General features: G+C 39.3%; 1 protein-coding gene across 4 annotated transcripts in view; it reads left to right on the forward strand.

Annotated features, from left to right (window-relative positions):
* DAPK1 (death associated protein kinase 1) overlaps window positions 1-21,433 on the forward strand; it is a 176,806-nt gene that overhangs the window by 120,120 nt on the left and 35,253 nt on the right. For all 4 annotated transcript variants that reach the window (XM_081279374.1, XM_081279376.1, XM_081279375.1 and 1 more), the window contains 14 exons: window positions 2,008-2,146; window positions 3,396-3,525; window positions 3,697-3,745; window positions 3,833-3,859; window positions 4,553-4,705; window positions 5,073-5,118; window positions 6,525-6,614; window positions 7,855-7,947; window positions 10,224-10,343; window positions 10,821-10,919; window positions 12,221-12,319; window positions 14,508-14,606; window positions 15,618-15,815; window positions 17,467-17,664. In XM_081279374.1, the coding sequence (XP_081135500.1) occupies window positions 2,008-2,146; window positions 3,396-3,525; window positions 3,697-3,745; window positions 3,833-3,859; window positions 4,553-4,705; window positions 5,073-5,118; window positions 6,525-6,614; window positions 7,855-7,947; window positions 10,224-10,343; window positions 10,821-10,919; window positions 12,221-12,319; window positions 14,508-14,606; window positions 15,618-15,815; window positions 17,467-17,664 (1,540 nt within the window). The remainder of the gene's footprint in view (window positions 1-2,007; window positions 2,147-3,395; window positions 3,526-3,696; window positions 3,746-3,832; window positions 3,860-4,552; window positions 4,706-5,072; window positions 5,119-6,524; window positions 6,615-7,854; window positions 7,948-10,223; window positions 10,344-10,820; window positions 10,920-12,220; window positions 12,320-14,507; window positions 14,607-15,617; window positions 15,816-17,466; window positions 17,665-21,433) is intronic.

Here is a 21,433-nt window from a genome sequence, read left to right on the forward strand (position 1 = left end):
TTTAATCCTTATAATACTCAAATAGGTCTTGTGATTCCTCTTTGGTGGGAAAATGAGGCTCAGCGTGATGGGATACTTTTCAGGTTATAGAGCTAGCTGTAGCAGAATTAAGATTTGAACAGGAATGTGCTGATTCTGGACCACCCACACCACACTACCCTCAATCTGAATGGTTGAGGGGCACAGAGAACACCGGAGAGGGCTGGACAAGCAAAGGGGCAATGGGACTTCATTCATGGGGTAGTTTAGTTTGTATTTTCTCATCTTTTCTTTCTACCCAACCCCCTACCCCCAACAGATGGAAGGATTCCCTCTCCTCCTATTGTTTAACAGTAATAAAAAAGATACAAAAAGGGTTTTGCATTGTTGAGCTGGGAGACAGTATAGGGGATGTGGCCAAAGATGTAGCAGAAAGGAGAAGGCAGGGTGGAGGGTGCAAGGAGGAGAGGTAGGCCACCCCATGATCAGGGTCCATACTCTCTGCAGGCCTCTGCTGCCCACATGAGCTCCTGGATTTCCTGGCTGGGCTCAGGCCCTGGGGTGTCCTTTGGGAAGGAGGCCTGTGGTCTGCAGGAGGGCTTCCTGCTTTTGCCAGGCCATTGAGGGTAGAGTTCCATGGTTCATAGAGTCACCTCACCCTGTGGGTAAATCATAGGAATGCTTTGCAGAAGGAGTATGGAATTAACCATGGAAAAATGGTTCTCAGTTTTGGGGCATTTATTAAAAATGCTGTTTCTTGGTCCTACTTTTTTGGGGCGAGGGGATGTTACTTGGGATTGAACCCTGTCACCCATGCTAGGCAAGTGCTTTGCCACTGAGCTGCCTCCCCACCTCTTCCTGGTTCCCACTCTTGGAAATCTTCATGCAGGAGGTTGGAAGGGAAGCCCAAAACCTACATTTCTCAAGGCATCCCTGTATAGGTTTGATACCAGTGGACCCTGGGCTATACATACATGCTAAGACAGACACTGACTTGGAGGGTGCAAGGGTGGTATATGACACTTTTTTTTTAAGAAACCACACTTTTGTAATTATCGCTTCATCTCATGAACACCCATTTTCTTACTCTGGATGTAGAAGCAGTAGGTATAATGTTTATGGAGCTGTCTTGCTGAAAGAAAGATAAAGAAAACAGCAGTTATGTGCATAATTACACTTAATTATTGTGTTGTGAATATATGGGTAAACTTGATAAAGATTAAATTATATAAACTCTTATTAAAAGTTCTTTGTTATTTGCCATTAATCACCACTGTGAATTTTTAAAGGAAGTTTGCTTTTTTATTTACTGAATAGAAAAGTTTTGAGTTTTTGCTTTCTGCCTGGTAGTGTGCAGGGGAAGGTAAAATAGTGTTCAGCAGCTGGTAGGACTGACAACTTTCCTTCACAGACATACAGTCTGGCCAAGGAGATAGACTAAATCAATCCTCTCAACCAATTACACACATTTTAGTTTTGTCTAAGTTTATTTTTATTAAGTGAAGTCATCTTATTCATTGAAAAATCACATTTATAAACGCATTATTTACATATAAACAAATACTAAACAAAAATATTCTTGTGAGATCACATATTCTGGTTGGGTTGGGAAAAAAAAACGATTAACATACAGATTATATACCTGCTAGGTACTAATTGAGATAGGATATCCTGTTCAAAGGTGGCATGTGGCCTTTTTCCATTAGTGAGTTAAGACCTCTAAGTATGTTTAATTAAGATGTTTAAAAGATATTTTGATCCCCCAGCTAACAATCTTTTGTCTCTGCTTTGTCCCTTCATTTGTAAAACACGGCACATTAGGAAAGTGGTTCTCAAGTGCTTATAAGCACTATATGAATGCAGAATTCCCACAGAACATTCCGAGAATTTGTGGTTTCACAGCAAGATATGATTTCAGCACATTTTCATGCTATCTTGTTTAAAATTTGAGTATGCTGATAGTCTATGAGAGAATGTGTCACTGTGAAACAGAACTGTCATCTCCAGCCTCTACTTCTGGGTTCTCAGTGTTGCAGGTGGCGAACTCTTTGACTTCTTAGCTGAAAAAGAATCTTTGACTGAAGAGGAAGCAACTGAATTTCTCAAACAAATTCTCAATGGTGTTTGCTACCTGCACTCCCTCCAGATTGCCCACTTTGATCTTAAGGTATGTTTCCTGAGCATATAGGCCAGATGGAAGCTTTAGCTGGCAGGGGCAGAGGCTGGGGTGGGGGTGGGGGACGTGGAGGCGTTGTTTGCCAAGAAAAATTGAGGCATCTGAAAGAGTATATTTTTTTTTTCCTGTATGGGTTTAACAAGTGAAGTTATTAATATAAATCAGCAAGCTACTGTGGGATGCCTAACTTTTTAGTGGGATAGAGGCTTAAGGTAAATAATTACATTCAAGAATCCTTGGGAAAGACTTGAGAGTTCTTACCAGCCAGGCCTTTAAGCAAGGGGGGTGCTCTTGGTGACCAGGTTATTGAAGTCTGGAGGGCCAGTGGTTGGCACAGTTTTAATCCTCCTGCGGCTGTGAGCATAAAGAAGTTGTCCTGAGCTCTACTTTCCTTTTGATGTAAAGTTGTGGCCTGAACCTGTCACTGGTTACCAATCTAAACCCAATTCTGAGATTAGCCAATTAGGGTCTTTAGCTACCTGGAGACAAGCTATTATGGGAGATTAAAAAACATATGTCTTTCTTAGAGGCTTGCTTCCTTTGAAAAAAGAAGACACACAGAGGCCATGGAAAGTAACACTGTTAGATTCAAGTTCTGGCTCAAGAAGTGAGAAGAGACGTGGCAAAGTATAATTCAGATCCTTGGAGCTAGGATTAAACTTTAAGAGGAGGGAGGATTTTTCTCCATATTTATGATAGCAGAGCTATCAAGGACCTATCTGTATCCCCCACTCCCAGTACTCACTGATATACTCCCCAAAGGTGGCTTGTCGCAAACACCTGTGTTTCTCTGCTTGATGTCTTGTTTTTTGCTCTGGGAGCTGGAAATGTCACAGAGTAAATCCCACAGAGCAGCAGTAGAGAATGGGAGATAGTGGGTAAAGACCCCAACACCTTCCTTCTTCAGTCGGCATGACCCTGACTTCTACTTTTTCTCCCTTGTTGCCCAGAAGGATTATGCTCTTGTCATCCCCACCTTGATAAGACACCTTGTACTGCTTCCTTCTGTTTCCTGCCTCCTCGTCCCCACAATACCACTTATACCCAAATCCTTGTCTGAGGCTTGCTTCTGGAAGAACCCAAACCAAAATATCTTGTTTTTCCAGAAATTCTCCTTCAACTCCCCTTCTCTGCTCATTTTTTTTTATTTTTTTATTTTTTTAAGGAGTAAGAACTGTTTTGCCTTCTTATCTTTAGCATCATAACATGTAATAGCTTTTTTCCCCTCTTTTTTTTAAAGCCTGAGAACATAATGCTTTTGGATAGAAACGTCCCTAAACCTCGGATCAAGATTATCGACTTTGGCTTGGCCCATAAAATTGACTTTGGAAATGAATTCAAGAACATATTTGGGACACCAGAGTTTGTTGGTAAATTTCCTTGTTCCTTTGGTTATTTTTGTCTCATGAACATGATGCTGGCAGAATTTCCCCAGCTCTAAGATTATTTCCCTGGTCCATCATATCTTTGGTTGTCACATGAAGATAGAATCTCCTGGTTTGCTGTCTTTCCAATCTAAATGAATGTTTATTTCCTCTTAGCTCCTGAGATAGTCAACTATGAACCTCTTGGTCTTGAGGCGGATATGTGGTAAGGAACATATCCTTGCTGCTATTATCTTTCTGATTTATTTTACTGTTTTTCTGACATGTTTTTTTGTTTTGCTTTTGTGTCTAGGAGTATTGGGGTAATAACTTATATTCTGTAAGTACCAGAATTCACAACTTGAATTCTTTTCTTTGAGACCATATGTTTAATTAACCATTAAATGTGCCATGTTGATCTCTTCAGCTTGTACATGCTCTTTATGTAAACATATTCATTTTATACCCCCTAAACATGTTTAGTTTATACTAATTAAACATTTTCTCCTGATTTGGAATGAATCATCAGAAATGGCAGCATAATCACTGTAAAAAAAGCATGGCTGTCCATCACTGCTGAGAAAATAGAAGAGTTGTTTTAAAAACTACTAGATGCTGTTTTAAATTAACTTTTTCAATGAATTCTTTGCCTTAAACTGGAGCTTTGTTCATGACAGTTGAATGCCTCATGGAATGTAATTTTTTTTTTTTTTGGTACTAGAGATTGAAACTAGAGGTACTTAATTATTAAACCACACCCCCAGCCTTTATTTTTTATTTTGAGACAGGGTCCTGTTAAGTTGCTTAGTGCCTCATTAAATTACTGACGTTGGCCTCCAACTTGCAATCCTCCTCTGTCAGCCTCTGGATTACAGATGTGTGCCACCATGCCCAGCATGGAATATTATTCTAAAGTCACTCCCAAGCACCAGATTCTAATTGTACCTCATGCTCCCCTAATCAGCTGTTGTAGGAGCAAAAATAACAACACAAGAAGCAATCATTGATCTGTGTTTCACTTCATTTTTAACAGCCTAAGTGGAGCCTCCCCATTTCTTGGAGACACTAAGCAAGAAACATTAGCAAATGTATCTGCTGTCAACTATGAATTTGAGGATGAGTACTTTAGTAACACCAGTGCCCTAGCCAAAGATTTCATCAGAAGACTTCTGGTCAAGGATCCAAAGTGAGTGTCTACAATTCCTGTAAGGCGCTTGGCTCCAGGCTCTGCTAGCCAAGGGCAGCATCTGTCCCATGCACATAGCCGCTTTTTATCAGACCCTGGTTGTTCTACCTGCTGAAGGGAAGTATGACATGTGAAATGCTTCAGAAAGTAAAATCAGGGCCCACCTGCTTATTTGGCCTAAAAGGTACAATGAAATAATCGGAATAAGGCAACTATTGTTTTTGGCATTTTCTATGAAGCAGGCCCTAAACTGCATTTTTCAGAATGTCTATCTGCTTGCTAGGCCGAGTCAGCTTGGAAATAACCTTAGTGTTTGCTGTTATGGTCACAGAATTTTTTTTTCTTCCTCTCTCGCCCTCCCTCAAAGGAAGAGAATGACAATTCAAGATAGTTTGCAGCATCCTTGGATCAAGGCAAGTTGCATATTATGTTGCTGTTTTAATAATTTTTAAAGCAATTTGGTTTAGGCATTCTAGAATTCAGTTGACCTACAGTGTCACCAACTGCAGATCATACCTGCAGTGTTAGGTGTGCTATGGTGCCATATTTTAAGACTACTGATTAGAGAAATGAGCTATTATACATTAGGATTGGAAAAGGTCAAGTCCACTCAATAGTCACATTTAATTTTGGTGGGTGATTTAAAAATTTGCATTAATTTCTAGCATATAAATATCGTATAAGATCTGTATTTCTAGCTTCTCCTGAAAAGTCTGAAGATTTACCAACAATGAGCCCTCTTTCTACATGGCCATGGAAATGACACTGCTGCCTTTTGCCAGTGCATGTGGTTACCTGTTGGCATATGACGCCTTTGCATTACCTACCTCCTTGGCGTTTGGGTTAAAGGAACTGAATTTGCTTCAAACTAAGACAGAAAGGACTAAGGTTTGGGGATGTTTGTCAGCTTTCCAATACTGTGATGAAATCCCTGAGAAAATGGACTTATAAGGAGAAAAATTTTATTTTGGCTCATGGTTTCAGTCCATGGTTAGTTGATTCCATTGTGTATAGATGGGTGGCAGAGCAAAGCTATTCACCTCATAGGGGCTGAAATGCAGAGAGAGGGAAAGAAATGGCAGGGCTTCAATATCTTCTCCAAGGGCACGCTCCCAATGATCTAATGTCCTATAACAAGGTCCTACCTCCTAAAAATTTCACTACTTCCCAACAGTTCCACAAGTTGGTGATCAAGCCTTTAGCATATGAATCTTTGGAGGCATTTAAGATCTGAATCATAATGGGGGGATATGATAGTTACCTAATAAAATCATAGAACCAATAAGTGAGCATTTGTAGAAGTTTGGGGCCATTAGAAAACTTTTTTGCCTTTTTGTGTTCCCAACAGTTTTCTGGATTGCCTCTCAGAGGTAGAGTCTCTTACCAAATACTCCTGTTGAACAAGGTGCAGCAGAAAGAATTCAAATGCTATAGGAAAAGCCAAATTTGCACACTTTGGAAGTTGCTCCTAGTTCACAGTTACTTGATGATACTCAGGTTTAAACACTTCATAATATTAGCCACTGCTTGACTCTTGCCATTCCCAAACTGTCATTGTGGAAAGTTGTAATTTAACTTGGCTCCAAACTCAATTTCTCACCATGATTCAGTTTTATGGCTCATATATAAAACTTTCAGTCATATAATTAGCCTGCTGAGATGAGGTTCCTAGATCTTGCATGTTTTCCCAGCTTGTTGTGCTATTTTAGGAAGGTGAATGTGTAAGCCTGTTTGGAAAAGTGAGAGGTTTTAAAAAGTTGTCATATAACCCATTTCTGTAATTAGAGAGCTCTAATTTTTTTTTGAACTTTCTTTTTAGCCTAAAGATACGCAACAGGCACTTAGTAGAAAAGCATCTGCAGTAAATATGGAGAAGTTTAAGAAGTTTGCAGCCCGAAAAAAATGGAAAGTAAGATTGTCTGGGGGATTAATAAATTCTGTTTCTTCAGCATAGCTCTGTTTTGTCAGGTCTCATTTCTTCCATAACCAGCAACTGGAACATACATCCATTTTTTTAAAAAAATTTAATCTGTAATATTCAACTCCATTATACTATTTTCAAAGGCAAGAAAAATTCATAGTTTAGTCCTGTTTAATTTTTTCAAATGCAATTTTGCATTTTCTTTTATCAAAATCATTCCTAAGACATTTTCATATTATTACTATAAAAATTAGTGACGTCTTTTTCTAAATAAGATAGATACACCAAGGCATATTTTAAATAAATGTATTCTTTAGCACAATGGCATTGCGTTTATAGCAGCACATGTGCAAATGGTTCTCTAAATCCCGCCTTCGACTGTAAGTGGTTGGGTGGCGTAGGGTGGGGCCAGGAGAATTTGCAGTGTGGCCTCTTCCACTTCTTCAATGTGTATGAGACACTGGTTCAGAAATCCTTAAAACAATCAAAGTTCAAGTTTCAGAAAGTGATAGGATGGGTTTCTGTGCCCAGGGTGATGTCAATACCAGAGGAAGCAAGGATTGCTGTGTCTTGCCAGCCCTGGGCCATCAGTATATCTCATGTTCACACCTACTGAATTTTGGGTGCTTCAATAGGGATGAGAACCACAGCACTAAATTCTGAATGAAGAGTGAGACTTACAATGTAAAGAGAACCACCTTAAGTTTCATTCTCTCCCTCCCCCTACCCCCACCTCTCATTCTTACTTGTTCTTTGAGAATAAATATAGAGATCTTTGTCTTAGAGACTAAGACATTATCTACCATTATTACTCATATGGGCTGACAGGCTCAGAGCAAGGCCATCACATACTACACTTCTCTGAGTGGGGACATCCAGGGTTTTTTCAGGGTTCAATCGTATTCCTTAAAGAATAGAGAATTAAGTGAGGAGAGAAAAGAGATGTGGAATATCCAATTCTGAAGCTTAATAATGAAATTCAAAAGGAGAATCACTCTATTCTGTTGTCTTGATTTATAAGAACTTCAGATTATTCTTCAGGCAGATTACAGTCTAACTAACTGTGGGATCACCCACCTGGAGAATGTGTGCTGTCAGCAGTGAACACTATCTCAATGACTTTGTCATTTGCACTAATTTGAGCATTGTTACATAAGTTATTTTTTCTCCTCTCCTCCTGATATTTTTCTTTCTTTCTTTCCTTCTTTCTTTCTTTTTTTTTTTAAAGCAATCTGTTCGCTTGATATCACTGTGCCAAAGATTATCCAGATCATTCTTGTCCAGAAGTAACATGAGTGTTGCCAGAAGCGATGATACTCTGGTAAGCAAACCTGTTTGCCCTGGTGAACTTGTTTTTTAGTTCTGTGTATTTAGAATGTTTAGATTGTTCTGTTTGTTTAGCAGCTTAGAAGACATGAAATCATGGAATTGCCAGGTCTGTTCTTATTCCTCTCAAGATGGATGATTTTGGCCCCTTGTGGCTTCTTTCTTCCTCTTTTCACTTGGATTTGGTTGGCACTATCCTCACTTTCACTTCTGCTCCCTTTATAACACTACTCCCCACACAACACTTGCACGTTACATACCCGCGCACATGACATACACACATGCACACACTTAAAGAGACACACACTCTAATAAGTAGAAGAGGAAAGAGCTTATTCTGATTTTCATGAACTAAAATGAAGGCCCTCAGCTGCCACTGACCTGGAGAACTTGGGATCATAGTGGTACAGATATGGCAGACCATCTTCCCTCAGCAAGCCTAGGATACAGTGCTGCTTGCTGACATGCCAGGGTAGACCAGAAGGTCTTGATTTTTTGGTACTGCACTGAGGCCCTTGAGAAAGGCAACTCACTTCTTTTTTCCAATCAAAACTGAAACCTAACCACTCATGAGCTCTTCAGATATGACTAGACACATCTGAATTCAGCAAGACTTTCCCTGATAGTTAAACAACAGGGCTTTGTTAACTCTGGAGGTAAAGGGGACTCCAGGAAAGGCAGACAGTTTGGTGGGAACTCCCGTGCTCTGTAACTAAATAGTCAGCATTTCCAGGGTGGAAATCTGTACACCAAAGGCATGCATCACATATTAGCACATACTAACTCTTTTCTTTTCCCCTGAAGGTGGTAGGTTCACTGGGGGCTACAGGTCTAGTTTTATAAGGAGTAAAAAGAGATAGGGGATGTTAAAAAAATAAAAGGAAGTAGGAGAAAGGTAAGTTAGGAAGAGGGAGAAGGGAGAAGAAGAGGAAGGTTTCCTTGGGAATATTCAGAAGACATTCCCAACTGTGAATTTAACTATGAACGGACAACTATGAATATAAGTAAGTTAAAGGGAATGAATAAAGATTGCAAATTTTAATGACCCTGAATAACCAGTGAGGAGAAAATACATGTGAAAAGTTTAGCGTAGGAGAGGGACCATGTTAGGGAGATCCCTTTCTAGAATCCAGATTCTCTGTCATTTCCATATTTTGCTAATCATGGGGAAAGGTATAAAACTCTCTTACTCCTTTAATACCCCCATTTCTCTTGATTTTCAACCCCATGCAGGTGAATCTTGGTTATGAATTTGGAATGTGATAGAAAAGCAAAACCAATGGCATCCTTAGATATGTTTTCTATACAAATATTACTAAAACCCTTCAGAGTTTGTTTGGTTTCAGATCCAAAGAAAAGAGAGTGAGTTCAGAGAACTGCTTTCATTTTGCCCTCACAAGCAGAGACTTAGCTTCTGTGGATAGACTTCTCCAGATTTGAAATTTCAGTAGCCACACCTAAATATTAATAGTCCAGATATTTATTCGGGATTTTTCTAGCTTATTCCTTGGTTTTAATGTACCACGTTTTGGAAAGAAAATTTCTGGTAAAAAAATTAACAAAGAAGAATTGAGCAAATTTGTCATTCAACATTCTGTAGTTATTTTTCCTTTGTAATTAGGAATGTGGCCATTAACTGTTTTCTGGTCCCTTTTTTTTTTTTTTTAATGTTTCTCCCCATTAGAGCTAACATTTTTTTTTGTAAAATTGTGACCATCTATCAGAGAATTTTGATATGTTATTTTAGAACTAGAGAAGGAAGACATTTGAGTGATCAAAAAATGATGTCTATAATTACAAATTGAAGACTTATTTTATGCTAAGATACTATTTTGTTTGTTCTATAGTTTTTCTTTTTTCATATCCAGGAAGAAAGTTTATATTATACCCTTAGTTCTCCATGACACTTTCTGGTTCTCTATTTTGATAGATTCTTCAGGATAAAAACAAAGGGTTTTTTTGTCATAATCATTTTTGGAAATCTGAATCTTTAAAAGCTGTTTTGCTCCCTAGGTTACAATGCAGGTGGCATTAGGCTCCAGTCAAAAGTAGATGGGATTAACTTGCAACACAGAAAGAGCAAAAAGTCACTTCTCAGGTCCCTTCATGACCATGTAGATTAGAGAATGAAAAGCCTCAATTTCTTTGGATGAACCTTTTATGCTGATAGAAGGTTCATCCAGAAGAAATTGAGGCCTCTAATGTTATTGTCTCAAGTCACCATGGTACATAACCAGAAAGCTAACTCTCCATCCTTGATGTCTTTCCTAGGATGAGGAGGACTCCTTTGTAATGAAAGCCATCATCCATGCCATCAATGACGACAATGTCCCAGGCCTGCAGCACCTACTGGGATCATTGTCCAACTATGATGTTAACCAACCCAACAAGGTCTGATTATCTTCTGCCTGCGTGGTGGAACAGTAGACCCCAATTAAGTTTGGAAAGCCCCAGCAGCTTCTCCATTCTCCCTTATAATTGGAAACTCTATACTGTGGGAAAACTCACTTTATGAGTTGCAAATGAAGTCTTCTTGCATTGAGAATCTGCTTCCATTCCCCTACTGCAACCCCACCCATGAAATCTTGTACCTTCTCATCTGGCACATGGCAATGTCACCTTTGATTGTGAATCCAAAAGAGGAAGGGCATCTTGTCCTCCTGACCCTCTTCCCTTCTCTTCAGCAATAGTAGCTCTGTGTTCTTGAGGTCTGGAATAGGGTGTGGGGACAACAGTGATAGGATAGGTCTTTTCCTTTTTTACTAAACCTGAAAATCTTGTGTGTGTGTGTGTGTGTGTGTGTGTGTGTGTGTGTGTGTGTATGTGTATGTGTATATATATATATTTTTTTTTTTTCATGTATTTCAGCATGGGACACCTCCATTGCTCATTGCTGCTGGCTGTGGGAATATTCAAATACTACAGTTACTTATCAAACGAGGCTCAAGAATTGATGTCCAAGATAAGGTCATAATTTTGTTTTATTGAAAATGGATTCATTTATTAAGTATTTAAAATTGTCTCCTAATTGTAGGGGTAATAGAGAAAAAAATGTATGCCTATTTCTTTTTTTTTTTTTAAAGAGAGATTGAGAGAGGAGAGAGAGTGAGAGAGAATTTTTTTTAATATTTATTTTTTAGTTCTCGGCGGACACAACATCTTTGTTGGTATGTGGTGCTGAGGATCGAACCCGGGCCGCACGCATGCCAGGCGAGCGCACTACCGCTTGAGCCACATCCCCAGCCCCTATTTCTTAGTTTTCTATCAAGGAAGCTGAACTGCTTAAGCTGCCTGTGTAATATCACACATTTATCTCCCCTTTGTTCTGTGCTAGCATCAGCATTTCTTTGTACCTTCCTCAGATTTCACTCCTTACTGATCAAATTTATTTAACAGTGTTAGATCTCACCTTTGGAAAACAATTTATTTTCTAGTTAATCTAATTAGAAATGCACTTGCTTGCATATTTATTAAGGCAACCAAATAAGAATGATACACTTTGAGGTATACATTGCATTAGAAGTGCAGACACAGTTGAGTAACAGGTGATCATCATTACTGTTGATCTGTCATTAGCATTCTTACACATTCAAAAGAACTATATATAATTGGATTAAATTTGACCCTTTACAGTATAGTCATATTCCACAGATTCAACCAACTATGGATCAAAAATATTTGTTAAAAATTTTTCAGAAAGTTTTTCTTGTCTTTATTCTCCAAACAATACAGTGTAAAACTTTTTCTTGGTATTTATATTCTGTTATTATAAATGTGATCTAGAGATGATTTAAAATATATGGGAGGATGTACACAGATTCTACGTGAATACCACACCATTTTATGTAAACAATTTGACCATCCATGGATTTTGGTGTGGGCCCAGAATCCTAGATAAAATCTTACTCAGATACAGAGATCTTACTGTACAAGAAATTCTAACCAGGGGTTGAAATAAGGGTTTTTAAAAAAGAAAACCAATTTTTTTTTTAACTTTGAGACAATTTTAGATTTATGGAAAATGTTGTAGATAGTGTGGAGAGTTCCCTTTTGCCCTTTACCCTGCTACCTCTAATGTTACTGTCTCAAGTCACCATGGTACAGTTGTCAAAACTCTAAAATTGAATGGGGGCTTTGTTTTTCTTGGAAGTGGTTCATTCCTTTGGGATTTGTCATCACATAGGAAGGGAAACAGAGTGATTCTGGGGATGCATATTTTGAATCTGTTGGCTCTTTAGAAATGTGAGTCTGCATTGGTTTTCATGCAGGGTGGATCAAATGCCATCTACTGGGCCTCTCGTCATGGTCACGTGGACACTTTGAAATTTCTCAATGAGAACAAATGCCCTTTGGATGTTAAAGACAAGGTAAGGCCACTCTTCTTAGGAGGAAGAGAAGGAAGTAATTAAAGAATGCATTTGAAGGCTGGCATGCCATATCCATTAGAACCCAAAGTGTAAGGATTCAGGGCTGCCGTCCTTCTGCAGATGACTTCAGGTGGATGTTCCTTTGTGCCTGTGCCATGGTCTAATATTAAAATCTGACTTAGACTGAAATCTCGGAGGTTGTTGTAAGAATGTGCAAGCAGTGGATCATCTTCCTTATGGCATGGACAGTCAGAGTTCTAGTAGGGAGACAACCAGATAGAGACCTAAGTCCTGATTTTCTGACTCTTCTTATACTCTTTAGCAAATCTCTACCTTTTTCTTTCCTTTGAAGTGGCTGACAATGTTGACCTTACACATACTGGCACAAGAAGATTAAGGATATAATATATATAAAGTAATGCCGCAGTCTTGGCTGGGCACAGAATCACGAGCCACCACACACCTTGTAGATTCAAACAGCAATCTTTATTCCCGAACTCACACCGGCCTCTACACACGTTCTGGGGAAATCCAAGTTCTGCCGCCGCCCAATTCACCTACTGCACGAGGCTTTTTTCCAAATACTTTCTGAATCTCAACGGGAACTCAAGGATCGGGCTGAGGCAGCAGGATACGCCCTATTCCCCCGCAGGGTACACCTTAAACCTGGAACTTCCCTAAACCCAAGGACGGGATACTCCCTAAAACCTGATCAGCTCTAAACCCGGATCAGCCCTGGTCCTTGAGCAAGGTCACCTTACTAAAGCATACATGCAATGTCCCAGCGAATGTCCTCTAAGCAACATGGGGTACGCTGGCAAGGAAATTTCGATGCGTCATTCCTACTTGGCAATGGCCCTCAGCAAAGTAAGACTTTGGGGGGCAAAGATGTTACTAAGGCTTGTGATTTACTAAGGTCCTTTAATGCATGTTTTCATTCAGTCCATATAACAATCCTGTGAATTAATTGGAACTGGCCTGAACCTAGGATTCCTACCTTCTCCTTCATTACTTATTCTACTATACAATACCTCTCTGCTTCCAATAATCGTAGACTAATTTGTCATTTAGTTAAGGCTACCACACACTGTTTGGGTTGCGCACTGCCCCATACACAAGGGATGACATTTATATCAAAGACACTCTTAGCTTTCTGTGACAAAATATTTGATAAAATCAACCTAAAGGGAAGAAAAGTTTATTTTGGCTTATGGATTCAGAGATTTCAGTTCATGGTCAGTTGGCTTCATAGCTTTTGAGCTGTGTCAAGAAAAAACATCATGGGTACATGAGGGAGAAACATTCTCATTTTATTGTGCTTAGGAAGAGGAGGGGGGGCAGAGAGAAAGGGAGGGAGGGAGAGAGAAAGGGAAGGAGGAAGAGAGAGAGAGAGAAAGGGTCTGGGGTCTCCAAATTCTCTTCAAGGGCAGAATTCCAATGGCTTGACTTCATTCTACTAAGCCCCACCTTCTAAAATTTCTACCATAGCGCCCACATGCTGGAGACCAAACCTTTTAATATATACCCTTTTGGGGGACATTTAAGATTCAAACCATAACACACAAATTGATGACTGCAGTTTTGTCAGTTGGCAATAAAATATCTTATTTTGTCTTTAGTTAGTTTATTCTGACATTTTTGGTGGGCAGATATAAGTATAGTATCTCAAAGAAGTGTACTTCTTATTAATTCATAGAATGTTGTCATATGAACAAATATGGATGTTCTTTAAAGTCTCCAAGACTGTAAAATATAAGTTGCTAAGCATAGACAGACAAAGAGATAAGAAACTTGTTATGAAAAGAACTGTATTTTTAAATAATTGTTGTATGAGGAATCTAATATTGAAAAAGGAATTTCGTGTTTTTAAGAAGATCAAACAGCTAGAAGCGTCCACAGATAAAAGAGTATAAGCAACTCATGGATAAAGAACATGTTCACACTGAGCTGGCCAACTGGGGGATTTATTCTAACAGGATGGGCTAGATGTGTGGGTTTGATGCTAGCTGCCTGGTGGCAGCCCCATCCCCTCCCTGACCTGGTCTCCTAAGGGGCCTCTGACCTGAGAGAGGGGATTCCACTCAAGGGGAGGGTTTAGACCAGGTATGCTTTGGAGGGGCCTTGTATTCAGTCCCCACAGCTTGCACACATAGGTAGCTCTGACTCATGGGCCCCCTTTCTTTTGCAGTCTGGAGAGACAGCCCTTCATGTGGCATCCCGCTATGGCCATGCTGATGTGGTTCACTTATTGTGCTGCTTTGGCTCTAATCCCAATTTCCAGGACAAGGTAGGTCATGGTTGCAGATGTGCTCACTTCATTCTGCTCTCTGCATTCATGTACAGGCAGCCAAATGAGACAGTGGAGTCTGCCCTAGTTTTATTCAATTAGTTTTCTTCTTATTTCCATTATAGAGCACAGGCCATCATTAGAAGCATTCTGTAACACAGGGGTCCATGCCAGCTTAGGTTCTGACCTCTTCATTCATGTATTTAATCCTCTGGACAACCCTGTGAAGTGGATTTCCATGATTATCATCCTCTCTGTACAGGTGAAACTGAAGGAGAGAGAAGTCCCATGACTTGCCCAAGCCTTTCTAAGTGAGAGCCAGGGCTCGAACCCACATGGTCTAGTTTCAGTATTCACATTTATAACTACTGTACTGTAATAGACTCTTATAGATAGATACGTGTCTAATGATGTTGATCATGAAGGTACAGACCTTGCGGTCCTGGTCTCCAGGACCTTTTCTTGACTAGTTAAAGCATCATTATCTTGATTGCTATCTTGACAAAGTGATCACACTGTTATGACTTGTCTTTGTGTTATATACATAACAGAAACAGTCAAGCATGAAAATTATTAAGAAAATTTATGCTCAGAAAAGTGCTGTTTCCTATTAATAGTTTCAGATGAAGGGAATAATGGCAATTTTATAAGGAAGGTTCTATAAATCTACACATATGAAAGCTCTGTAGTTCAGAAAAGCTGAAACAGTGGTTTCAGTGGGCCCCTGAAAGTCGGTTATCAGTGATATGCTGAGAAAGTCAAATATATCCAACACACAGATGTTGAGGAGAGAAAATTAACTAAGGAGAAATATTGGATCTGCTTCTTGATGGTAGCAACTCACACCGTATTGCTATTTCAGATGAATATTTTGTTCCTATAGTTTGAGCTCTATCCCTCTACCTCCTTAACTTGACTTTGCTTTTGGATTCAAATGGGGCTCTCACCATGCTTCATGTTTGCTTTGACTTTATTACATTCCTCTCCTTTGTGACTTGTCTCCTTGGCCAGGAAGAAGAAACCCCTCTGCACTGTGCTGCCTGGCATGGGTATTACCCTGTTGCCAGAGCCCTTTGTGAAGCCGGCTGTAATGTGAACATTAAGAACAGAGAAGGAGAGACGCCCCTTCTGACAGCCTCTGCCAGGGGCTACCATGACATTGTGGAGTGTCTGGCTGAACATGGAGCTGACCTTAATGCCTCTGACAAGGTGCTTCATGGGGGCATGTATTGCACTCACTGAGAAGTGATCTGTAGAGCAAGAGAAATGACTCAATTTGTTTCTCTAAGAAAACAAGCCCTTTTTAAAAATTATTTGTTCTTTTTAGTTATGCATAATAATAGACTGTATTTTGACATATTATATATACATGGAGTATAACTTCCCCTTCTGAAAACCAAGCTCTTGAATGCAACCAATTGTAATTATCTTTTCTCTGTTCCAAAGATTTTGTGAACTTTACTTTTCTAGATTCTTTTTAATAATAATCAAAGTCACTTGTGGCATATGACATTTTATAAATTGGTAAAACCATTTTGGTGTCTATTTTTAACTTTAAACTTTTTAGCTGTGGAAAAAGTACAGTGTTGATCACTGAATCCCAGACAATTCTCATTGAGTGCTAAAGCTGGCAACACACTATTAAGTTTTAGATAAACAAAGAAAGAGATAGTTTATTTACTTCTACCACCAGTTCATTGTAAAAGGACAATGAACCAGTCTTTTTTGTCTAGCAATTTCAATTCTAGACCAGGTGTTCCCTTTAACTAAGCAAATTCAATATAATCTGTTTTTATTATGAACTTATATTTAAAATGAGCCTAGGATATTTCTGTGTATTTGGATATTTCTGTTGGATTTGGGATGTGGTAGTTCATTTATTTATTTATTAATATTATTTTTTAGATGTTGATGAACCTTTATTTTATTCTATTTATTTATTTGTGGGGTTGAGAATCAAATCCAGTGCCTCACACATGGCTAGGCAAGCACTCTACCACTGAGCCACAACCCCAGCCCTAGTAGTTCATTTAATAACTTCTAGTTGTGAAATATTGTCATGATACAGAGTAGTGGTTCTCAGCTGAGGCAGTTTTGCTCCTAGGGGACTTTTGATAAAATCTGAAGACATATTCTGGGTGTCAGCTAGGGTTGGGGCTTGCTACTGGCATATAGTAGACCTAGACCAATCTTGTTCTGTTAAGCATCCTACATCTCAGAGGAGCCTCTGCAGTGGAATTATCCTGCCCAAAACAACATTAGCACTGAGGTGCAGAAATTCTAGTACAGAAGAGTAATAGGAATATTTTTGAACTCCCTAACAACTCTTGAAACTCAGCACATCCATTCTAGCAGGTAGAATGAATTCCCAGGCTGGGTTTCATGGGATGTGGAGGGTAAGCACATTACATCTGGTTCTCATATGTATGACAGCTGTTGAGCAAATAATTTCTTGTTGCTTTGTTAGTTTCCCCTAGTGTAAAATAAAACAATAAGCTCTCTACTTCGGAAGTTAGCAAGTATTTCTAGGTAAATGTTTTTGAAAATGTTTTGATTTAACAGGCCTTTGGAATACCAACAATTATTTATGTCTTGTAAGTGCAGAGACAAAGAAATATAGGTTCTTTCTATTAATTGAACTGCACAAACCTAAATTAATCAAGCAGGTTGTCACCTTAGGCTGTGATGATGATGCAGAAAAGCCTCTCCCGCCCTTCTAGAGCTAAGTTTATGACATTTTAATTCCTCCTTTAGGCTTTGTATTAGTGATCCTGTTGCCTGTTGAGCCCTACCCAGGCTGGCAGGGAAGGTGTACCTCAGTGCTGCCCTCCTAAATGAAAGCTCTCATGGTCTGTTCCAGGATGGACACATTGCCCTTCATCTTGCTGTACGACGCTGCCAGATGGAGGTCATTAAGACTCTCATTAGCCAGGGGTGTTTTGTGGATTTTCAAGACAGACATGGCAACACGCCTCTCCATGTGGCCTGCAAGGATGGCAATGTGCCTATCGTGGTGGCCCTCTGTGAAGCAAATTGTAATTTGGACCTCTCAAACAAGGTAAGCATGAGGAGAAGAGCCCTGCCTTCCAACTGTGTCCACCCATCCTCCTGCTTCAGGATGTGGGCCATGTTTCTGTTTATACTCTTCATTGTTTAAGTGAATGTCTCTCATGTGCCATTTGTTATTTTTTCCAAGACGGTTCAATTTTAAGCTGTTTTACATGTGACATTTGAATAATCTCCTAGAAGAGCAGAAAGTTGTTGCATTAATGAGTACTTCCTGTTTTGCTTGGATTCCCATTGGTGGTCATCTTGAATGAGTGTGTGTGTGTGTGTGTGTGTGTGTGTGTGTGTCTTGCAGGCTCCTAGAGAGCAATCAGAGAATATGGTACAAAGAAAGGCATCTTTTCTAGGGCACTAAGTCTTCAGGAAATGCCTGATAAGATGCTTTGGTTCCTAGGACCTTACATCTCTTCTGATCTTTCTCCATTTAGAGTTCTATGGTTAAAATTTCGTAACACCTTTCTTTGTGCTAAATAAATTTGGAAAGACTGAGGGGATTTTATCATCTCATCAGTAATAAAGAAATGAAAACAATAAATTGTGTACATCTATATTCATAAAAAAATCCCATATGCGAATTTCTAGAGTAGGTTGCTGCCTTTCCTTTCCCCTGAATCCCATCTCAACTTTCATTACCAAATTAGATAGAACATTTGGATATTCATATTACTTTAGCCCTGTAACTTTATGAAAGGCAAGCACTGTTTTGTTATGATTATGCTAAAAACAAAGTCCATGTGGAATTGATTTTTTAATTGTGGAACATGTTTGTTTACAAATGGTATATACAGTGCCAGCAGGATTTTGTTTGATTTGTTAAGATAAAAGAATTAATATCTGAAACAGCTGGAAAATTATATTTCTATGGGAAAATCATTCCTCCTGCATGTTACATGAGTACTTGTAATGAAAACTGAAGTTACTAATCTTCATATTCTGAGGATGTGGAAAGGCAATATTCTAGGTTTCAGCCATTTGCTGTTGGTTGATTTCTTGGTTTATCCCATTCTAGTCTTGCTAAGTGGTTATGTAAGTGGCTTACTGGGACAGGTGAATGTAGTATCAAGTAGTGTCAAGACCCTGGCTTTCCTTCTAGGATTGCTTATGTGAATCAAAAGCAGCTTCATGGAACATGATATACTTATTAGACTACCTTTAGATTTGGCCATTATATGCATAGTGGGCCTTCTGTGTGTACACTATCTGGGAATGTAGCTCAGTGGTAGAGCATGACTAGCATGCAGCATGCCCTGGATTTGATCCCCAGCATTAAACAAACAAAAATCCTAGGGCATTTGGTGGAAATGTTTCTATATTTTTAGTATTGCAGATGGCTATGGTAGTAAAAAATAAATCTTGACACAGTTTGTGTTTTTTACTATATATGGCAAAGCAGTGGTATACAGAGGCATTCAATAGATGATTTTGTCATTGAATTAGGCTCGGCCAGACTGAAAATTATTAATTCCATATTATTAGCCTCTTGGAATCAGTGGCAAAGTTCAGACACTTAATGCCAAACCTATTTGGAGCAGAAATGCTGGTTATCCATAGCTTTTCATTGTGTTACACTTCAGACAGACTCTACAGTTGGGCTTTGATGCTCAGATCCTTAGCACACCATGACTTTGTGTAGAAAAGGTTTATTTATCTCACAGTTTTGCAGGCTGAAAGTCCAAGAACAGGGAACCATCTGACCTGCTTCTGGTGAGAGTCTTCTGGCCGGATCATAACATGGTGGATATCATCATGTGGTGGGGTGGGAGGAAGAGAGAGAGAGAGGGAGAGAGAGAGAGAGAGACCACATGGTAGAGAGGAGACAAGAGAGAAGCTGACTGCTTTATAACAACCCATTATTGTAACCAATCTAGTCCTTTGAGAAATTAACAGAGATTAATGCCTATGACTAGAAACCTTCTTTCCAGTCACAGACATTAATCCCTTCTGAGGGTGGAGCCCCAGTGACCTAACCACCTCCAGTAGACCTCACTCCTGAAAGTTTCTGCCATCTCTTAGTACTTTACAGTGGACAGCAGAACTCCATTACATGAAACTTAGAGAGACAAAACTATATCTGAACCTTAGTACTCTTGTTTTTCTATTTTTTCTCCCCTACTCTTTTTTTTTTTTTTTAAATAAAGAAAGGTAATAGAGACTCTATAGAATGGTGTGCAGGAAAATAAAGGAAAGACATTATTTCTTCACTAAAGCATAGCTAATCCACCTTTATGCATGTTTGTTCAAATAGGGGATTGTTAGTGTGGATATGGCATGGTGGTATCCACGTTCTCAAGCAGATTGTCACTCTTTCCTCAGGGTGTTGTTTTCTTGCCTCCTTCCTGCTAGATCACATTTCCCTAGAGACAGATTCTACCCATCACCAGCAAGTGACAGTACCTTGTCACTACCTTTGATGCTCACTGTAGTGAAAGACATTATTTCATGCTTCATTCTTCTCATATGAAGGTCAGAACAGTGACTGTTTAACACAGCTGTGTTGAAGATCACACAAGAGAAAAGGAAGGGACCACATAGAATGCATCGTCATGGATGTGTCGTCCTTACTGTTTATATCTTTTGGCTCTTTTCATAAGCAACAACAGAGAAAGCAAGTTGCATGCACAGACAGAGACAACACACACACACACACACACACACACACACACACACACACACACACAGAACTGGGAGAGTGAGTACTCCATGGCTGATAAGCACTGATTAATTATACACTTTTTTGGTTAGTAAGGTGCCAGCACTCAGGACCTTGTGGATAGGAGTGTGGATGATTCTGCCCCCCCTGCTGCTTTTAGGCAGACAAGTACACACTCAAAAGTAGCAGTCCCTCACATTGTCGTCATGCTGGGACAGGGTTCTCAAGGTTCTATGGAAACCCAGAAGCAATACTTTGAAAACCAAAGAAATCATAGAAAGTTTTACAAAGGTAGTGACTTAAAATGGCTAGGGCTTTGACAGGTGAAGAGGTCAAGAGAGCCAATTTCAGACAGAGGAAATCGTGTATATGTTGGTGACTGTAGGTAACATGACAATAGGGGACATGGTGCGGCTCTTTAGAGAGAAGGCAATGGGGAAAAGGAACATGCTGATACTAGAAAGAGATGCTGGATCCAGATAGCAAAAGGCCCAGAATATAGTGCTAAGAAGTACAAGTTCTGTTCCATCTAAAGTTGGGGGGCTTTGAAACTGTCAGTCATTGTTTGTCTCATTATTAGACTTCTCTTCATTATCTCTTTTCTATAAAACTATATATGTGTGTGTGTATTTTTTTCATAAGCAAAATTACATCTTCTTTACATTTTATCTTCCAAACTTGTTTTCTTTCTCACACTTACTCCAGGATATTTGAAAGCTTAATATATGCTTTCTAAATGACTTTAGAGATGATGGTAAACAAAGGATGAATGTGTGTACATAATGCAGTATCATTTAAAATGGCAAGAAGCTGGAATTCCCTGAAGTGTCTGTCCTCTGTGGGCTGGATAAATCAATCATTATGTAGTCCTGCACTGAGTATTATTCAGATATTCAAAAACATGTAATAGATTTTAGTTAAAGATATGAAAAAGCATCTACAATCTATTGTTAGGTGAATAACGCAAGTGATGTAGAATATGACCACATCTTGGCTTTCAAAATTGTGTACCCTATATTAAAGATTCATAGATAAGAGCTTGGAAGGAAATGCACCAAAATGTTCAGTAGGGAGGGCTCTGAGCAGGGGAACCTGTGGAGGAAAGGTGAGT

This window comes from Spermophilus citellus, assembly GCF_964194105.1.
Source record: "Spermophilus citellus genome assembly, chromosome: 2".
NCBI lineage: Eukaryota > Metazoa > Chordata > Mammalia > Rodentia > Sciuridae > Spermophilus > Spermophilus citellus.